Here is a 21,484-nt window from a genome sequence, read left to right as displayed (position 1 = left end):
GACCATGACGGGTGCATCACGGTACATAAGAAACGAGAACATCGATATAACATACCGTTAGTTAAGGATGAGTTCAAGAATGTACGTTAAAAATACATTATGAAATTACAAAACCACCCGAACCCGCTTGCAAGACTTCTCTCACAGAGCCAAGATGGGTCCCATTTGTCCATCAAAGCTCCCTTCAGAGAGCATTTAGTTTTAATTTTAGTTACAAGATTTTTATAATTATTGCTGGGCTAAGAAAATGATTCAGATTCAATAAATAAAATTTAATAAAGTATGAAAAACGCAGCCCTGCTAATAAGTATTTAATCAGAAAACAAATTAACATAAATTTCTCGTTTATATTTAAATATACATATGTACATACAATATACTATTAAATAGTTTAAAACAATATCAAAACTTGATAATACAAATAAACAATAAACATAAAAAATAACGATAGATACATCTTAATAACTAATAATTTACAAAGTAATAACAAAAAACAAATATGACATAGTTTTGTTACTGCTTCAGCGAAATTGCTTCTTTATGACCCTTTTCTGCTGATTTCAATTTATTTTCAAAATTTTCTGTTACTTCTGTGTAGAATGGGCCAAGTTCCTCACGAACCGACTGATACCATCTAGATAATTTATTGCGATTGGAAAATGTGTTGTATCCAATGTATTCTAAAAAAAACACACACACAAAAATAAATTAATTATGTTTTTTGTTTTTAATTAAGAAAGCAAACTCTTAAAATCACTCTTCACGTTTATTATTCAATTAAATCTTACTTGGTTGATCAATTTCACAGATGGCCACTAGGTCTGCAAAAGATACAGTATCTCCGACCATAAACTTTTTGGAATGCAAGAAGAGATTTTCAAAGTCATTAAGTGTGCGTTCAAGTTGTTTAGCGGCTACATTCACCTATAAAATTTAAAATAAAAAAAAGAGAATTGACAAAGAGAAAATAAATTATCAATAAAAAGAGATGTATAATGCAGTATTGTATCATTTAAAATCAATATTTATGAACAGTAATACTCGGATATAACGATACCAACTAACATATCGCACTCGTTCAACAATACTGTATTAACTAAAGTCTAAAGTCCCAATGTTTTAAAAACGTTCATACAAATGACATTAGATTTTTATAAAGAACAAGTAAGAGAGCTACATATATTCGGTTGTGCCCTTCATATACCCTTCACCAAATTATACTTCAAAATACAAATTTTAAATATTTTTAAGTAAACAAAATTTATTTTTTTTCCAAAGTTGTTTTTTTAATTTTTAGGAACAATTTTTTTTTAATTTTAAAATTTTTTGTTTTTTCAATTTTTTTTTTTGTGAAAAAAAATTCGGGTAAAAAAATATTTGACCCACTGAAGGTCCAACTTACTATGGCCTTATATACATCGTCTTTAAAATATCTATCATTAGATATCCATATTTTCTATATTAATGACTTAGTAATCCAGATATAGGTCAAAAATCGTGGTTGTCCCGGTTTTTCTTCATATCTCAGCCATTTGTGAACCGATTTTGCTGATTTTAAATAGAAAATTTATCGAAAGCATGTCTGACAGAATTATTAAAGATTTGGATCCCGAAGATATCTGGGGTCTTCAGAAAATTGATTTCAACAGACAGACAGATAGAAAGACGGACATGACTTAATCGTATCCGCTATCTATAAGGATCCAGAATATATATTCTTTATAAATTATGTAAAGAAAATTATATTGTGGAAATTACAAACGGAATGACAAACCCTTCTCACGAAGGTGAAGATATCTAATGATAGATATTTCAAAGACCTTTGCAACGACGTATATAAGACCATAGTAATTTAGACCTAAAATTGGTCCAAATGGGGAAAAAAAAATTTAACCCGAATTTTTTTTTCACCAAAAAAATTTTTTTTTTTAAATTATAGAAAAAAAATTTAAAATAACAATTCGAAAAAAAAATATTACAAAAACTTAAAAAAAATTTTGTTTACCTAAAAATATTTAAAATTTGTATTTTGAAGTATAATTTGGTGAAGGGTATATAAGATTCGGCACAGCCGAATATAGCTCTCTTCCTTGTTATTACAAAATTTGCTTATAACGAAGTATTTTCGTTCGTTATAACCGAGTTTAACTGTATATGAAAAAGAAACAATACATTAAGTATGAAACGATGTCATTGTCAAGGTAAAGTCGAATATTATGCATTAACTATGCTTCCGTAATGCAGAAAAAAAAATGTTTTTATACTCGAATCTTTGAAGTTTGTTTTGGTTTTTGTAGTTTTGTTTTTATTTGTGTTAACACTTACTGAATTTTCATTTGGTCTGGTTTTTTGCAAGTATGGGACCAACCATTTTTGCTGAAAATAGTCAGTGCACGCTAAACCCATGTTTCGTTGACGCCATTCAAGAAACTCGTCGATACGACTACGTCCTAAATTTTTGCGTGGATACCAGTGTTCTGGCAAAAGCTTTTCCCGTGATAAATGTCGAAAAATAGCCACACTTTCTGATAATTGAAATCCATGATCGGTAATGGCTGGAATTTTTTTAAAACGATTTACTTTATCACGATATTCTCCGGTCAAGTGTTCACCTGAAAAATTTTAGATAAATTAGATTGATTTGAATAAATTGTTAAACAAAATAAATAAATGTATTTTACATATAATAAAGTTTGAAACTGTTTTATTTTTTATCTTAATAAACGGCAAACGAATCAATTAAGAGTGTTATATTAGCCCAGGCATGGATTTTGAAGGGCTATTGAAAATAAATATTAAAAATTTCTGCAAATGCTTATTTAAAGGCGGTTGATATGGTTTCATATTAAACATATTGAGTATTGCTTATGGTTTCGTTATACGCAATATAGAAACAGGCAGTAAAAGTTTTTTCAATGCAGAAACTAAATTCATAAAATACTAAATAATACTCGTAAAATCGTACGAGGGAAATAACAACACTTTCATAAAATTCTTATCAATAAGTATTTAAAATTATTTTTAGATGTCAACACATATAAAATACATATAAAAAAAGCATTTAGTCACCAAAATTTAAATATAATATTGAAGAATTCATATTTTTAAATTTTTCGGAAACTAAAAAAAAACTCAAACAAAAATATTAATCAAAATAATCACATCTACGAGAGTAGAGTTTTAGTTTTCACATAGTTTTATTTACTAATACATTCTCACCACTTAGGTTTTTGACAACTGAGTTAGGTCTTTGACAGGAGTGTTTCCGCTCTATATATATTTCTCAATGGTTTAAAATTTACAGCCTGGCCCACGATTTCGAAAGAAAAACGATTCGAACGAATTTGTATGAAATCTATTCGAAAGAATTTTAAAAACTGAGTGTTTTTCATACAAATTTCTTCGATTCGTTTTTCTTTCGACATCGTGGGCCAGGCTGTTAAAGTAAAATAATATTTTTTCCAAATCTTATCTTATATATAAATAGGCCACACTTTTTTGTGGTACACTTTTAAGTATGTTATTGTCCACAAATATAGATGAAATATATATGGTTTAAAAGGTTCCTTTCTCTATTTTTTAAATTTTAAGAGCATATTTTAATGTTTTTACTGCATATTTAAAGCGCCTAAAACGCTTTTTTTATAGCATATTTCCGGTTTCCCTGATGATTATTAATAATGCATACATTTATGCCTGTAATATAAACGTGAATGTATCTATACAATTTTCATCTGTATTTTGCTTAAGGAATGTATCTTTGTAATGTCATTGCGCCATAATCATTATTACAAAATACTAACTGATCATCTTGTGAAAAAAACCTTTAGCTCTTCATCTTGATTGCAAAGGTAACATATCCTTGTTTCGGGTTGTAATAAATTCCATCCCTTTAATCGTGAGGCCAAAAGTTCTGCCTTTTATTTGGACAAATTTAAGTCACGTACCAAATCATTGAGATCTTTTTGAAATAGTAAATTTGACTCATTAGATGAGAAAGTTTTTTGAAAATCACTATATATTGAATCGTTTTCGATTGCTTCTGGCGTAGCTGACCGATCGGAACTTAGAGAAGGCTTTGCATTTATTATTTTCTTTCTGCTTGTACATGTAGGATAATTTAAAATCTTCATATATGGCAGCACTGGCTGTAACACAAAAACTAGACCAGATTAAATCAAAATAAATATGGCGTTCGAATGATGGTAGGTAATTCAAAATTTCTTGTTACTAAATTTTGTTGACCAGTGTTATTAAAGCAAAAAAGTAATTTTCTTCAAATAAATCCATTGATGATAAAGAATTTGTTATGTTGGGAATGGCAAAATGGAAGAAATTGATGAAAATTTTAATTCTGAATTATGATTTTAGTGAATTAGACATAAATTGAATAAATTAATTTGATGCTATGGAGGAGTGTACGTCAAATTACAATAAAATACCGATCAATTTTATAAATAATGGAAAATAAACCTACACAGGAAATTTCTTTTTTTACATACTTAAAAATACATACATTTTATTAATTTGATCATATCTTTTCAATTTGAACAAGTAAGTGTTATATTCGGCTGTGCCGAATCTTATATACTCAGCGCCAATATGTGTATTTTGTATAAAAACATTTATCTGGTTCTCTCGATTTGGTTAGTTTTGGTTAAAATTTCGCCTAGCTACATATATTCAAGCATTTAAATGTTTAAATATATTGAAGCATTTAAATATCGCACTCGTTCAACAATACTGTATTAACTCAATATTTTTAAAAATTCACTTTTTGCAAGAAATTAACTAACAACATCAAAATCTATCTACTGTAAAAATTAAAAAAATACGTTGATTCTGATTACTATTTCATCTCGAAAACCACATTTGAGACCATTTTCGTGATAATTAGTGACTACCTTGTATCAACAAAAAGGTGTTATTTTGAGTTAATACAAAAATTTAAATAGAATTACATCGTATATTTTCATAAAAAAATGTATTATTTTGAATTGAGCCTTTATTCAAGTTAAAAATAATCAAATTGTTTTATTTAAATTTGGTTGTATTTTGAGTTGATACTGTTTTATTTGATAAAATAATACAAAAAAATATCGAGAAGTTTCAAAAAAATGGTATTAACTCAAAAAATAGATTTATTTTATAATAATTGCAAAAATTTTAAAGAAAACCAAAGTAAATATATTTTCAAATGGAATTTGCTTAATATGATGTATTCGGATTTTCAAATTCTCTTAAAATATAATCACAAACAGTTTTTGCCCTCTACTGAACATTTAAAAATTTTGATTTAATACAGTATTGTTGAACGAGTGCATTTTTACATTTTTGTAATACAAATTTCACCGCCTTTACCCGAACTTCTAGTTAACAGACAGACGCAAGGCAAATTTATACAAGGTGGTGTCAATTGGTCTTAACAAATGTCAAAAAACCAAAATGAAAAATTAAACAAATAAGTATTTAAATTTAATATAGTGTAGATAATTGAATAGTGAGGGCTTTAGTTATTTATGTAAACAATAAATATTTTGTTAATAAACTTAGAATAAGTAGATATTTAAATATAAAAACAAGCTTTGACATCTGTTAGAACCAAAAAGCGAAATTAAAGTAATCAGCTGATTGACTGACTCCACCTTGTATAAATTCGCCTTGGACAGACTTGTTAAATTTGTTATTACTATAGATATTAAAGCGCGTTAATATCCCAGCAAAAACTTTACTTACATAGTAAGCCAGCAAGTAATATTGCAGCCAAGGCATAACTACTTATTATTTGACTGAAACACTACTTACCTTTGTTCCAGATTTTTAAAAAAAATTCATGGGTCAAGCTTACAAATGCACTTACATTCAGCACCGGTATAAGTAGTTACAATCAAAAGAAGAATATGTAGCTAAAAAAAAACTGAAAAATATTGCCTTGTGTGGGAATCGAACAGTCACATTTTTTGCTTGTGTTTGATAGTCAAACTGCTAACTCACTGCTCCATGTACGAGTTATTTTATTGTAAGTTAACAATAGTTTTAACATCAAAATATAACTGAATATGTTATATTTTATATTTTCATCACAATAACAATATTTACTAGAGTTTTATGGTTCTTATATTTATTCTCGAAAGTGGATCGTAATTGGGTGCTATGGCCAATTATGGACTGATCCTCACAAAATCGAGTAGTATGAGTAAAATTTTGGTTCGATATCGATTTGTAAGACATTTATGTTGGTTTATGTGTTTTTCAGAAAATGGGTACAATGACTAATTATGGGCAGGTCTTCATAAAATTATGTATAGCGATTTTTATGTACATGATGATTATTGATGTCGCATTTCAAATCAATTACAAATATATATAAGAGATTTATGCGGGCTATGAATAAATATGGACCGATAATCACAAAATCCAGCTGTTGGATTTTTGCATACATATTGTTAATCTGTGTAAAATGTTGGTTCGAAATTGATATTTATAAGATATTTATGTAGGGAAACGCATTTTTCAAAATTTGTCATTATATATGAGCTATGAAAAATTATGAACCGATCTTGATAAAATTTGCTATGTCAATTTTCTATATATATAAAAATGAATGGCATCACGCGAGAACGGCTGGAGCGATTTGGCTGATTTTTTTTATTCGATTCGAAATTTTCAGGAGATGGTTTGTAAAGAAAAAATTCGTAAATTTGAATTTTTAATATATTACCTTCTTTTCACTTCTCATTTTTCTTAATAAGAGAAATTTTTTGAAGAAACTTGAAGAACTACATTAATAAATAGCTACCGGGAGAAGCCAGGCGTTATATATAAATATTTGAATTATGTATGTCCAATTTTAACCTGATAATTATATTTGTAAGAGATTTGTGCGATGTTAAGAGATTTTCGAAGTGGAAATTATATGGGGCTATGGTCAAATATGGACCGATCCAAACAGAATATCGTTTTGTCATGTTTTTTTACGTGAAACTTTTTTCTACTGAATTTTGTGGGCATAAAACTATTCCACATGCATTTATTAATCATAAAACCGTATTCCGATAAGAAATTTGTATAGGGACTGGGAGAAATCATGGACCGTTTTTTACCATTTTCTACTGATCTTATAGTAACAATATATTTAAAGAAAATAGCAAAACATTTCTGAAAAATATCATAATTTTTGGGAGGTTGTCTCACATTTTGTTTCATAACTATGGTTTTTTCTGATCAACAAAGAATATATCAGGAAAATTGCATCCCCTATGTCCTCTCTCTCGTTTTATCATATTTATCAAAATTATCTTTGTATTCCTGAAAAATAATTGAAATTTTCTTGAAACAAATATCCTGAATTAATTGAATAATTTTGATTTTTCAAAGCAAAGAATAATTGAATTTTTAGATAAATATATGAATAATTTCATTGAATTTTATGTTTTTTTTAAATTTATCTGAACAGAAATGTTCATATTTGAAAAATCGATTAGTTGAATAATCAGTATATTGATTAATCAGAATGTTTGATTATTCGATTAATCGCACTTTCCTATTACATATACATACATATATTTCTTTATATGTATGTATGTATGTAAATATTTATGATTTTCAGATAAACATTTTAATTGTAATTTGTTATTGATTTTATATTTAGGCAAATTTAAAAAAAAAATCATTAACAAAAGAAATATATAAAACAAACATAAAATAAATAACAAAAACTAATTAATGTTAAATTTAATAATATGTATGTAAGTCTGTACAAATTCATATTCTAAATTAAAAGTTTTTGGGAATAAATTTACATGTTCAATTCAATCGCTCATTTGCTGCAACAACGTCATAATTCAAAAAAAGTAGTTTCGAGAAAACGACTTTGAGTGTTTTATGACATTTTAGTACATAGAGACGAGACAATCCAATTTGTCAAACACAAATACAACAAATCATATGTTTGACACAACAACAAAATACATGTATTTTGTTGTTGAAGAGTTAGGTTTTTGACAATGACGTCTCGTCTCTATGTTACCCTATAGCATGATGTAGAAATTCATTCCAGATGACATTTTTTTCTGTGTACATATATACATATTTTTTTTAAATTAAAAGTCTTATCAATATAAATTCTTAAACGCTAGGTTTTTTGTTAATAAATAAACATTAAATTATCAACAATAAGAAAAGTCCCATATGTCCAAATATATTATCGAGTATTTGCTCTTTGTTTATATTTGATTAAATACGAGTACATACTCGTACTTACCTGCATAAATATATTTGGAATAAACATTCTGTATGATGTTTTAATTTCGAAAAAAAAAACTATTTTAAGGTTTTTAAACCATGAAAAGATTCCTTATGTTAGATAATGTCTAAAAAATGCATAGTAAAATCTTGTGCACTTTCCAAATTCGAAAATCATTGTGTAAGTGTACTTAATATTTAGCTATAATTAATTCAACCACTTGAAAAAAACCTGAAGTGTTAAGTGAAATTAACAAAGACGTTTCTTATTTTATTTTTATAATAAGTCTGTTTATTCCTGTACATAGTGGAATGTTTTATTAATTTGGAAATTATTTTAAGCAGTAAATAAATTCTAAAGACTTTGTTCGAAATTACTGCTAACAAAGAAAACAAAAAAACTTATTAAGTAGATTGGTGCCTTTAAACGTGACAATACAAATAAATAATCAATTGCATAGATATAAATGTTCGTATATTACTTAATTATTCAGTTATTATACTTATTATATGTACATTAGAGTTATCATTTTTTTTCCAAAATACAACAATATTATTTTCTCGCAATCGTAAAAAAGATAGATCAAATTCAAATTACACCGGTCAACAAAATTTTGTAACAAGAAATGTAGGTACTTACTAATTTTTAATTAACTACCTACCATCATTCGAACACCATATTTATTTTGATTTGATTTGATCTGGTCTAGTTTTTGTGTTACAGCCAGTGCTGCCATATGTGAAGATTTTAAATTCTCCTACATGTACAAGCAGAAAGAAAAGAATAAATGCAAAGCCTTCTCAAAGTTCCGATAGGTCAGCTACCCCATAAGCAATCGAAAATGATTCAATAGATACTGACCAAGGCGAATTTATACAAGGTGGGATGCAATTTATTACAACCCGAATCAATAATATGTTACTATTGCAATCAAGATGAAGGGCTAAAAGGTTTTTCTCACAAGATGATCAGTTAATATTTTGTAATAATGATTATGGCGTAATGACTGCCTTGAGTATAGTTAGTTATCAATGGTTCGAAATTAAGTTTAAAAGCTGTTTTCTAATAATTTGGGAGCCGTTATCGATGAACACGGTGAAAGATTCTACAAAATACATTTCTACGATAGAAAAACGATATCATTGCAAGTGGAGCCCATGAATGCTGGCGAACTACTGTTAAAGGGGGTCACACGGAATGCATTCCATATGTATTGGGACATGTATTTGATACATATGGAATTCCATGTGTATGTCGAAATTGATGTTATACATACGATTCATAATTTCCACGTACATATGTAATTGCGTGTGACATAACCTATATTAGTTTATAAAATTTTTAACTATATATCTATTTAATATATTTTTAAATCACAATAAATATATTTAATTTGATAATACTTATTTTTTTCTTTTTTTGATTTTTCTATACTAATGTTAAACACAAGAAAATAGAACATGCTCTAATTGACAAAAATGTCATAAGTAATACACATGTATTTTACAGACACGTTTTAATTTTATTTCTGTTATCCTTATTTTTGTTTCAAGTATAACTATACAAAAATTTTCTTGTTACATGCAAAAAGTGTATTTTTGTTGACCAGTGTTATTATTGGGTTAAATAATTGTTTTGCTCCGAACTATATACTATTTTGTCAATTTGTTAGAAGTATTATTTTTAATAGAAAATCTCTAATAACCATTACAAAATTTGTTCTGAATAGCGATATTATTGTATATGAAATATGTTTTAATTGAATCTTTGTTAGTATTTTTTACAATATTAATTCGCAACATAGATTATCCTTAGAGATATCAGAGTCAATTTAGGAAACTCCTAAACCTAACTTATATAGTACTAGATATTATATAGGATTTTAGGTGTGTTATTAAGGCAAGACATTAAGCTTAAATTTAAATTTTATTATACAGCCCTTCACATAAAATCGGAATCACAAAAAATGGTGAAGGGTATATACAATTCGGCATTGCCAAATATAGCATTCTGACTAATGTTAATATTCCAATGATATAATTCTAAAACTGTTTGTCTATTTTTGTGTTAATCAATTAATGTAAATATAATTGACTGTTGAAATTATCAAGTCATACCATTATCTCACACTCATTAATAAAACAATTTAAAAGTGTTTGTCATCATCAAATAAAAACTAATGATCGAACTTAAATCTGTATATTTTGTTGACATTTTGTATGAGTAAATTAAATAATTAAGCGTAATTTAAAGTTTTCCATCAGCGATAATCTGTTTTTATAATCTGCATCAGTTATAATATGGACTGGGTTTGACTTGATTTTCAAGTTCTTTTCATTTTAGGCTTGTAAATGTTTAACCGAATGCTTAAATTTAAATATATTCCTAACACAATTAGTTTTTATTATATTGTGAGCGAATCGTTTTTATTATCCCAACAATAACGTTCACTGCCAAGTATTGAATTAAAATGCTAAATTCTGGCAAATCACTACGTACACAATATCATTTTATCTCATTATTTTACCACATTCGCTTATAAATGAATATTTGAAGTATAATTTGGTGAAGGGTATATAAGATTCGGCACAGCCGATTATAGCTCTCTTACTTGTTTAATTTTTTAATGTCAACACATTTTCAGCGTATTTTTCAGTTGTCATGCATCACCACTTTTACATATCGAACAATTTTATATTTTAAAAAAATATTTCTTTTCATTCAATATTGCAAAAACTGGGTCATCGCAAAACTGTTCTCCAGTTTTATGTAGATGTTTTCATTGTTTTATAAAATATGTAGTAAGCAAATATAGTCGGCCAAGCAATTTGAAGATTGATAATAGGGAGATTCTGACCTATACTTGTCCATAACTTGTCTGTCTTATTTGTGTACTAGAGGTCCTTATTTGTGTACTAGAGGTCGTTTCCTTCGGTCTTACAAATGTTCTCTCATCACTGCCTCTTAAATTATATTTGGATTCATCTGAAGAGAGAACAGTATACCATTTCTGTCATGGCGTAATGATTATAAGGTGTATGCGTTACGGCAACTAACACAACAATACAAAAACAAATAAATTTTATAGTGTCAAAAACAGCCGAATTAATGTATACAAATTACAGCAAAAAAAAAATTTTTGACAAGATGAAAAAATAATCAGCTGTTTGATTAATGTCACCTTGTATATCATTACACCAAGATTTCTGTCTTGACCAGTTTTAATGTTCTTTGACAAACGAGCAGTACCAAGGCGTATTTATTAGGTGGACGAGTACAACAACTACAATTGTGTAATCAAGGCATATTTAACCAGGTGGCAGCGTAAAGCCAGCTGACAATTTTTTGCTCTACTCATGTTTTGCTTTGTGAAATGTCAAAAACTTGTTTATAAACATTTGTAAATTTGTTATAAGATTAAAAAGATTATTTTATATTTAAAAAAGTGAGTATTTGTCACCGCTTTATGTGCATAAAATATTTAAAAGTGTTAAAAAAACTATTTCATTTATAAAAGTCTGTTTTTGTGAATTTTTTTTTTTGACAGTTACGCTGCCACCTTGTGTGTAATCAGCTGATGATGACTGAATACATAATACACCTTATTAATTATACCTTGAGCTGTATGGTTTTTTAAAAATAAGAAGTTTTGTAACGGGGCGGTAGTGACTAAGACCGGCCTCGTTTGCCCTGCGGCTTTCTTAAAATCTCTTGCTATAAATTTTTCTTGTATTGGAGTAGTTTTTTCCTCCAAATTGTGAAATTGCTGATTTATTAATTTGGTATTTTTAAAATTTTCGCAAAAATCACTATGCGTAAAAAAATCACAAAAATTATCAAAATAAATATTGAAATACCGGTAAAACATGATGTTTTTCTTACAAATTATTTCTGTTTTAGTCTTCTTTCTTGCAGAAGTTTATAGTTTCCATTGTTTTGGCAATGCTAAGAAGTATAACCCCGTTCTATAAAAACTTTAATGCATAAAAACGCTGAAATTTACTACATTTTAATAGAATACCTAGAAAATTTGAATATATCTTAGAAATATACAAATTGAAATTACGAAATATGCATAGTTTTCAAAAAAGTTTCCATTGCCTTAACACCCACTGTATATTTTTCCAGTTATAATATGGACTGTTTAACTATGTAAATCAAATTAGAATTTAGAAATAATTTAATTCCAGACCGTAGGTATTAATGTTTATTTTTAAATTAAATTTGTGTTTACATTACCATTACTTGATTTTAATTAAATCTCTCGTTACAAGTTTATTGCATAATTCTCATTAAGTTTCTGGGTTAAACACAAATAACTGAATAAAAATGCAAATAAAAGGTTCAATTTATAATATTAATAGAATTTAAAAATGCTACATACTCGTATAAGCACAAACAACAAGCATTTGAAAATTGTAAGTTCAAAGAACTTTTAGATCAAAGAACGATTTGAAGGCGAACGAACATAATAAATTAGTACATATGTATGTATGTACTCGTTACGTCTAACTTGTCTTGCAAATAAAATTAATTCTTGCATTCAAAGAGTGTCTAAATTTGTTATTAGAGCTGTTTTTAGAAACCATTGTAATTTTTCTTAAACTATTTCAGTGCTAAGGTAATAAAATTTTATATTTTGAAATACTACTTAATAATTGAATAAACGTAGATAGATGGTGCGTTCCGCAAACAACTTGTAAATGCATTATTTAATCGAAATATGTAGTTTTTTTCCATATTATTATTATTATTATTTGGATTTATATTTTATTGTATTGTTTAAGACGATTTTATCGCTTTTTTACAAAAATGAAATTTTCCACATATAATTATATACATACATATGTCGGATTTACATATGTAAAATATTTCCACTACATATTTCCAACGACGATTGTGTAAATCATTTGTGGAAGCATAAAAAATAAATCTAGTTTATGAATAAATGTATCCATTTACATAACTATTGTCATTATTACAGTACATTAGACCGACTCACAGAAAGATGACCCAAATATTTTGGGTCTAGTGAGTGAGGTGGACTGTCAAAAAAAAACATATTTTATAGTTTTTTGAAAATATTTGTCTTTTATTTTAAGAAGACATACGCTATGCATAACACAGGGCAACAACATCGAAAAAATTTTGGAGGCTTTTTAATCCATTGCACAATTTTGATGTATTGTGGTTCCAGTAGTACAAAAATGGTAAAATTTTTAAATTCTATGGATAGATTTTTTTTCTAAAATTGTGAATTTTTTTAGATGTTTCTCCACATAATTTATGATAACTCAAAAAGGGTTAAACCCGATATTATTAAAGTAAACTTAAAAAAGTTCAAATTTACATACCATTTAATCCGGTTGCATTTTAATTTCGGAGTTATAATAACAAATTGAAGCAACAAATTTATTTTTTACGTGAAAATAACAAATTTTTGTGTTTAAAAAAACTCATGAAAAATCGAAAACGGCAGAAGTGTGGTAAATTTGTGCGAGCAAAAAAATGCAACTCTAAGGAAATTGACTTAATTTTTGAAATTTTGATGAAAATAATTATATAAAATTTGCTAAAAACTATAATACTGTTACAATACAGTAATTTACTGTTAATAATAATAAATTCAAGGATATGAAATCTACAAAGGATAACAGAATTGATGCATTGGCCTTCCATATAATGCGGCAGCACTATTTTAAGCATAAAGGACCTGCATCCAAAAGCATAGGCGCTTAATTTATTTTTGTAAATAATATATGGTTTATTGGATTGGTTTCTCCTTATTATATTTGCATCATTAAATTATGTTTTGGAGATTGTAATAGTCACAAATGTCCACATATGTTCGTTTGGGTAGCATCAAATATATGATGCCACCTTCCATGGATCAGGTAACACAGCCTTGATTACTAATGAATTGATGTCTAACTTTTTAGTTTCATTTCAATAAAATCCATTTCAAAACTAGCCATCAAAATTATTTCGGCACTCTAATCATAACACAATTTTTAACCGAATAGGAGCATAGCGCTTTTTGGATAAAATGTTTATCCTTTTGAATTTTAATGTCCTTAAATTTGTATATGTTAATAGTAAATGATGGTAATGGAACATTGTTATAGTTTTTAGCAACTTTTTATAATTATTTTATTCAAAATTTTAAAAATTAAGTAAATTTCCGTATACCAAAATTCAATCTCAGCCGTTTATTTGCAAATTTTAAATACCATGAAATAATGCCAACGGAATGTTCCCAATTTCTAAAAATTAAATTAAACACCAACAAAATTTTTGAATTTGACGTCCAATTTGCCAGTTTTTGATACACCCCATTGGGGACTTAGTTCGTAGCGCCGTTTACAATTGCATAACTCATTGCTAATAACAATTGATGTGAACAATAAAACCATTTTCAATAATTAATATGTATTTCTGTATTATTCTGGATAAACAATAACAAAACAATGTTGTGTGTATGTAAATATTGTCGTGCCTTCCTTCGTTTTTAAGGTGTGTAAACATTTCATTTTATTATTTATCTAAATAATATAAACAAATTTAAGTCATATTCATATACAAAATAATCCGGTTTTTTAACAGCTAAATAAATGTAAACAAACTGAGATTAACAAGTTTATAAATTAACAATTTTATGTTTTTAATTAATTAATATGTATGTATATGTCGGTACGTACGTATGTATACTCATCCGATATACATTCATGTAAATATTATGAATGCATATGATCATAGTGCATATGTATACAGTATCGGTCAAAACATATGGTACAAAATTCGAGTTATATTTTTTTTGTTTTACAATTCAAAAAATGTAAAGATTATTATTAACAACGAAATTTAATTTCAGTATTTATTATGATATTATAAAAAACATTACCATAACATGCCCTTCTAAACATACATACATGTATACATTAGGGTGGCCCTTAATAAACGAAAGTTGGATTTTGGCCATTCTCACCCCCCAGTTTGGTGAACATTAGTAAAAAAATCATCCTAAAAAAAGCCCTCTGAAGTTTTGAGATGCATTTACAAGGGGAAAAAATTAATTTTTTTCAGTTTTTGTAAAAATTTTGCCATTAAAAAATTACTTTTGTAATTCAATTTAAAAGAATCGAAATGTGTACGTAATTGTCGTTCTAATGAGACATAAAAAACAGAAATCGGTTAAAAAATTTTAAAGTTATTAAAAATTCGCCAGGCCATTAACGTGTCTCAGGCCACTAGAACAAGAAATGTTGGAACAAAATTAACATATTTTGAGAAATATTCAAATAAAAGCTCATTTTTACTTAAAATATGTCCATATTTACTTGTATATGAGTTTTTGTCTTCGTAGGATACCGTTAACCTATTCTTAGGTATGAACAAAAAAATTTAATTTTTTTAACGGCAGTTTCAAAACTCCATTTTCAAATTTTTAAAAATTTTGTTAAACAAATTTCAGAATTTTTTGATCATCTCATTGGGATTTATTAAGAGTATAATAGGGAATAAAAATGTGAAAAAATTATGAAAATATCTCTTATAGTTTTTCCGTACCTGCGATTTAAATTTTGAAATTTTCGAGAAAAACCAATTATTTGGCAATTTTTAGGCCAATGAGCTCTATTTTCTTACTCTTATGAATTTTAAGCAAAACTTAATTAGAATATTATAGTCCAGATAATTCTAAATATACTCTGAAACTTTTACTAAAATCAAAAAACGTTAACCCTTAACCCGGCAATTCCCAGTGTCACCTACAGGTGACAAAGATTAAAGGTAGCTTTAAACATAGAAAAAGATATCGCCGATAAATATTGGTATTATTTATATACAGACAAGATCCTGTTTTATATCTGATTTTATTTTGGAAACGCTAGAATTTTATTAACTAGGGGATTTTTAAAAATCTTTAAGCAGTGTTTTTGATTTTAACATACTGGTGTGTGTCTTATGATAAATAAGTTGTTATAAAAATGCCAAACGGGTAAGTATCACAATAATTTTTTTTAATAAATACTGCTAGATATTCAGGCTAACAATGTGAGCAAGTATTTTTAGAAAATTATTTTTTTTCTGCCCAGTGTCACCTATAGGTGACCCAGCTATAAAATCGAAACTAGCTATATTTTTTTTTATTTTAAACTTATTGATAGTGTAAACTAGACGTATTTTTACTATTTTTAATAACAACAAATTATTTCTCCCTTTGGCGAGGGTATGGGAATTGCCGGGTTAAATCGTGAAGGTCAAAGGTCAAATTTTTCAATATTTGGAATTTCTCTTGGAAAGATTTTGAAATGTTCGAAATGTTGTATATTTTTGGGCCGATTTTGATGAAATTTAACAAAAATATAACACAAAGCCTAGTATTTACAAAAGCAGCAGAAAAATTAAAATTAACCCTATATAGCACTTGGTGTTAAATTGAAAAATTTTACCTTTGACCTTCACGATTTAAGGGTTAACGTCTTCCGATTTTAGTAGAAGTTTCAGAGTATATTTTGAATTATCTGGACTATAATATTCTGAATAGGTTTTACTTAAAATTCATAAGAGTAAGGAAATAGAGCTCATTGGCCTAAAAATTGCCAAATAATTGGTTTTTCTCGAAAATTTCAAAATTTAAATCGCAGGTACGGAAAAACTATAAGAGATATTTTCATAATTTTTTCACATAATTTTAACAAAATTTTTAAAAATTTGAAAATGGAGTTTTGAAACTGCCGTTAAAAAAATTAAATTTTTTTGTTCATACCTAAGAATAGGTTAACGGTATCCTACGAAGACAAAAACTCATATACAAGTAAATATGGACATATTTTAAGTAAAAATGAGCTTTTATTTTAATATTTCTCAAAATATGTTAATTTTGTTCCTACATTTCATGTTCTAGTGGCCTGAGACACGTTAATGGCCTGGCGAATTTTTAATAACTTTAACATTTTTTGACCGATTTCTGTTTTTTATGTCTCATTAGAACGACAATTACGTACACATTTCGATTCTTTTAAATTAAATTACAAAAGTAATTTTTTAATGGCAAAATTTTTACAAAAACTGAAAAAAATGCATTTTTTCCCCTTGTAAATGCATCTCAAAACTTCAGAGGGCTTGCGGCACGTCTTAACCCCAACCGATTTACCTAAAATTTTTTCAGGATGATTTTTTTGCTAATGTTCACCAAACTGGAGGGTGAGAATGGCCAAAATCCAACTTTCGTTTATTAAGGGCCACCCTAGTATACATATGAAAAAATGTCAATATATACTTGTTATTATAACACCGAAACTACTTAGCCGATTAAAATGCAATATAGTATATGTGAAAATTTGTACATAGTACGGGGAAAATGTTTTCAACATTCAAAGAATCAATCGATTTTTATCTTCCATATCTCATTTTGTTGCTATTATACGCGCCTTTGCGACAAAGTAATAAACCTGAACAAGTTCTGCCGTTTTCGATTTTTCATGATTTTTTTAAAACACAAAAATTTGCTATTTTCACGTAAAAAATATATTTTTTGCTGTAATTTGTTATTATAACTCCGAAACTACTGAGCCGATTAAAATGTAATATATAAACAGATTAAAGGTTATGTAAACTTGAACTTTTCTAAGTTTACTAAATTATGTGGAGAAACATCTAAAAAAAAATAAAAATTTTAGAAAAAAAAATTTTTTTAAAAAATTCTCCATAGAATTTAAAATTTGTACCATATTTGTACTACTGGAAACACAATACATCAAAATTGTGTAGTGGTTTAAAAAGCCTCTAAAAATTTTTCGATTTTGTTGCCCTGTGTTATCATTGAAAGAATTGGTTTTAGGCTTTTCAAACATTTTAAATTATTCGATTTATTTGTAGGTATTCTAATTGGACCAATAGGGACTTTCGAACTTTGACAGTTGATAGCGGCCATATCTTTCGAATTGGCTGTCATTTATTCACTTTGTTTTGTCATTTTTCTTTCTTTTGCAAATGTATTTATCACATTTATTCGGAGTGAATTGTATCTACATACATTTCATATTTGAATGTATACGCGTGTATCTGCAGTTGTTTACAAAAATTAGGCTTTACTTTTCTAATCTCTATGTTCGGTATCATAAATAATTAGTTCTAATGATTAGCGTTAATGTGCTACATTTTATAAATACAAATGAAAATTTAATGCACATTTAAAAAATTTGTAATTATGTATATATACAAATATTATTTATTCTTGCATTATTTATTTAAATGGAGTTAATTAGCAATAAATAGTAAATTGGATTTGATATAAAAAATGTGCGATCTTTTAACAAATATAAAAAGCAATATGTACGCTCACTAAGTATAAGATCCTATTTTAACATCTGAAAATGTTCAGTTAAGTGTAAAATAATTTTCAATCATAATCTATTTTAAATTTTATAAAACAAAATTGGTTTTATAAACCCGTAATAAATTTAAAAATTCATTATGAAACAATAACGGACACACAATATTTTTGATTATTGTTATTTATGAAGTACATACTTTATTATTTATTATTTATATAGTAATTAGATGTGTCGTAATTATTTTTGGTCCTATTGATATCCTTAATTTTCTACATAAATATATAAGTAAATAAAATATTTGATTTGATTATTTATATAATTTGTTAATAAATTATAAGACTAAAGTCATATTACAAGGCCCTATTTGTTTTAATTGTTTTTTTAATGTTTTTTAATAAAATTATTTTTTTGGTTTTATTTTGTCTGTTTTCAACACCAAACATTTCTGATCAATAGAGAATATAGGTGATTAACTATAGACTCAATAACGCCTTCAAGAGACGGACATAGCTATACTGTCTTAGAATTTTATAAGGACCCAGAATATATGTATATACTTTTGTGGGTTTACGACACACCACCCATCTTTTTCGTGGTGGGTATAAAAAGGAGCAATAATTGCTACTTTTACTAAAAAAATTTAAATTATTTTTGCTGCCACTACACTGTGGTTCCCAATCAAAATCTAGGTGGACAAAATTATTTGGCGATCTTTTTATATAGAATTGGTATCTCCGATTCCAAAAAAAAATCTTTAAAAGATCAATATAAACTTTTTTTCAAGTTACAGTAGGGTCTAGATATACATATCAAAAACATTAATAAAAAATTAAAAAAAAATACGTTTTCATGTCTTTCTGAAACTAAATTTTTAAAAAGATCTGTATTTACTATATTTCAAGTTACAGTAGGGTCTAGATATATAAAAATCAATAATAAATAAAGAAATATTTCTAAAAATTCCATTCCGTAAAAATTAAAAAAAAAAGTATTTCGGCGGGTGCTGGCTGCTAAAATTTTTTTACAAAGACATTCCCCAGAAGTTTCTTTAAATGATGTATAGAGTCATTGGACGGGCTTCGACGGTCTTTTTTTTTGGCAAGCTATATAACATTCTTAGAAAAAAAAATATCAGTATATTTGAGAACCAAGTTTAAAGGACTATAACAGGAAAATGGAGGGGCCCATAAATATAAGATACACATTTAATAAAAGCCTATATCAATGTTTATCTATGTTTTGAAGTATGAATTTCTATATGGTAAAACCATTGAGATATATCTAATTTAGTAAAGCAGTAAAATATAAAAAAAAATTAACGAAAATATGATTCAAAATTTGTTGAACTTCTGGCGCTTCTGTCGAGAAAACGAAATGTCCAATTGAAAAACCCATTTGTATTGGAGGAGAGCAGATTGTCAGCTTCCGAAAAACCTTATTTTTTCCAAATTCTGAAGATACCGATTTTCATAATTTTGTCCACCTAGATTTTGATATGGAACCACAGTGCACTATTTGTAGCTAAATTAGCATACATTTTATTTTTATTTTAAATTTTTAACTGAGAATTTTCCATATTAATGAATTAAAATAGAGCTAACTTCTATAAAATTTTTAAGTTATTAAGTGAACATTTGCAATACTAAGTCCAATTTTTACGACATCTAGTTATTTCCAAAAGTTATACCGTTCGTTAAAATATTTTTTGTATGTAAACCGTCAGTATAACTTTAAGTTAAAAAATAACTAGACATTGTGAAAACGACCAGGGCTGTTTTTTTACATGTTTTTTTTTTTGATTTACCTATTTGAATTATTTTTTTATTTATAAGGGTGTACGTACCTTTTAATACCGATATTGGAACCGCTTCATATGGAACCTTGGAAGCCGCCAAAAGTATATATAAAGCGCGACTCGATTGATTAATAAAATCATAGTAAAATTTAATTGGTTGCAATGGCATTTTGATTGTCTTGTTTTACTTTTAGACTAGTTAAATTATTAAAGAACTATTCAAGGAATATTATTCGGTACTTCACTGGTATACAGTTAACACTGAACTGAGCTTAATTCGCTGGTGAAGATCAGTTAATATGACTGTCGATTGCATTGATGGGGTCTGTGGTTTTGTGTACATTTGCAGTTGTCTCCATCACCACCAATTCACATTGAAGTTTAATCTTTTGAGTAAAATTTACAAATACAATATATGAATAATGTATGTATGTTTGCCTATATGTATGTACGTGCAGTGTTTTTCTTCTCTCTCCTCTTTTCCATATTGATCGTAACATATAATCGAATCGTAAAAACAAGTTAAGTGTGTGTTTTGTATGTATGTATGATTATTTGTATGTTTTGCGGTATTCTGTTTTATTCTACTTTATTATTTGTTATATCCACCACCGAATGAAGAATGTGATATATTGAATTTGTCATTCCGTTTGTGAAAATATACGATATAATTCCAGTACAGCACAGATAAAAAACATAACACTTTTTTTTTAAAAATCTTCAATAATCCATTTAAAAGCTTAACTTTATATATAAATAGTCCCTGAGAAGATCTACAAAAAATACGCTGGTTATCTCTTTTAGTTCAAGAGATATTTAGGTTTATTTATTATTTTTTTAATTATCGATATTTTTTTAGTTTTAGACACACATTTTCCCCGTTTTAGGAATTTTGTTATTTGAAAATAAAAATTTATAATGCCATACGCCGGTTGTAATTGACAATTAGTCTTGGTATAATTAACTTTTCTTAGGGGATGTATAATATCTAAATTTAATTTCATTAGAATTTTCAAAAGAATATCGTTGTGGAATATTTTTTCAAACAAATCACAGGGAGCATGAACCAAAGAATAAACGTATAGAAGGGAAGGGAAAAGAAATGTC

The 21,484-nt window shown here is 27.2% G+C and overlaps 1 protein-coding gene across 1 annotated transcript; it reads right to left on the bottom strand.

The window, feature by feature from the left end:
- Positions 1-333: 333 nt before the first annotated feature.
- Positions 334-20,690, bottom strand: GstT4 (Glutathione S transferase T4). Its single transcript, XM_065508899.1, has 4 exons — positions 20,426-20,690; positions 2,326-2,612; positions 789-924; positions 334-680 (listed from the first exon to the last, which is right to left on the bottom strand). Exons 1-4 carry the CDS (start codon positions 20,544-20,546, stop codon positions 514-516), a joined length of 711 nt encoding a protein of 236 aa, XP_065364971.1. The 5' UTR covers positions 20,547-20,690; the 3' UTR covers positions 334-513.
- Between the last annotated feature and the right edge of the window lie 794 nt (positions 20,691-21,484).

Source organism: Calliphora vicina, chromosome 4, assembly GCF_958450345.1.
Source record: "Calliphora vicina chromosome 4, idCalVici1.1, whole genome shotgun sequence".
NCBI lineage: Eukaryota > Metazoa > Arthropoda > Insecta > Diptera > Calliphoridae > Calliphora > Calliphora vicina.
The sequence above is the reverse complement of the archived record's forward strand: the minus strand, read 5'-3'. Positions and strand labels throughout refer to the sequence as shown.

Bases quoted from the DNA above. Each gene is read 5' to 3' on its own strand.
- GstT4 (XM_065508899.1), bottom strand. From the start codon at position 20,546: ATGCCATTGCAACCAATTAAATTTTACTATGATTTTATTAATCAATCG. The intron at 2,613-20,425 runs GTACGTACACCC...AAAATTTTTCAG, and splicing joins TCCAATATCGGTATTAAAAG to GTGAACACTTGACCGGAGAA. The intron at 681-788 runs GTAAGATTTAAT...TGTTTTTTTTAG, and splicing joins CTGTGAAATTGATCAACCAA to AATACATTGGATACAACACA.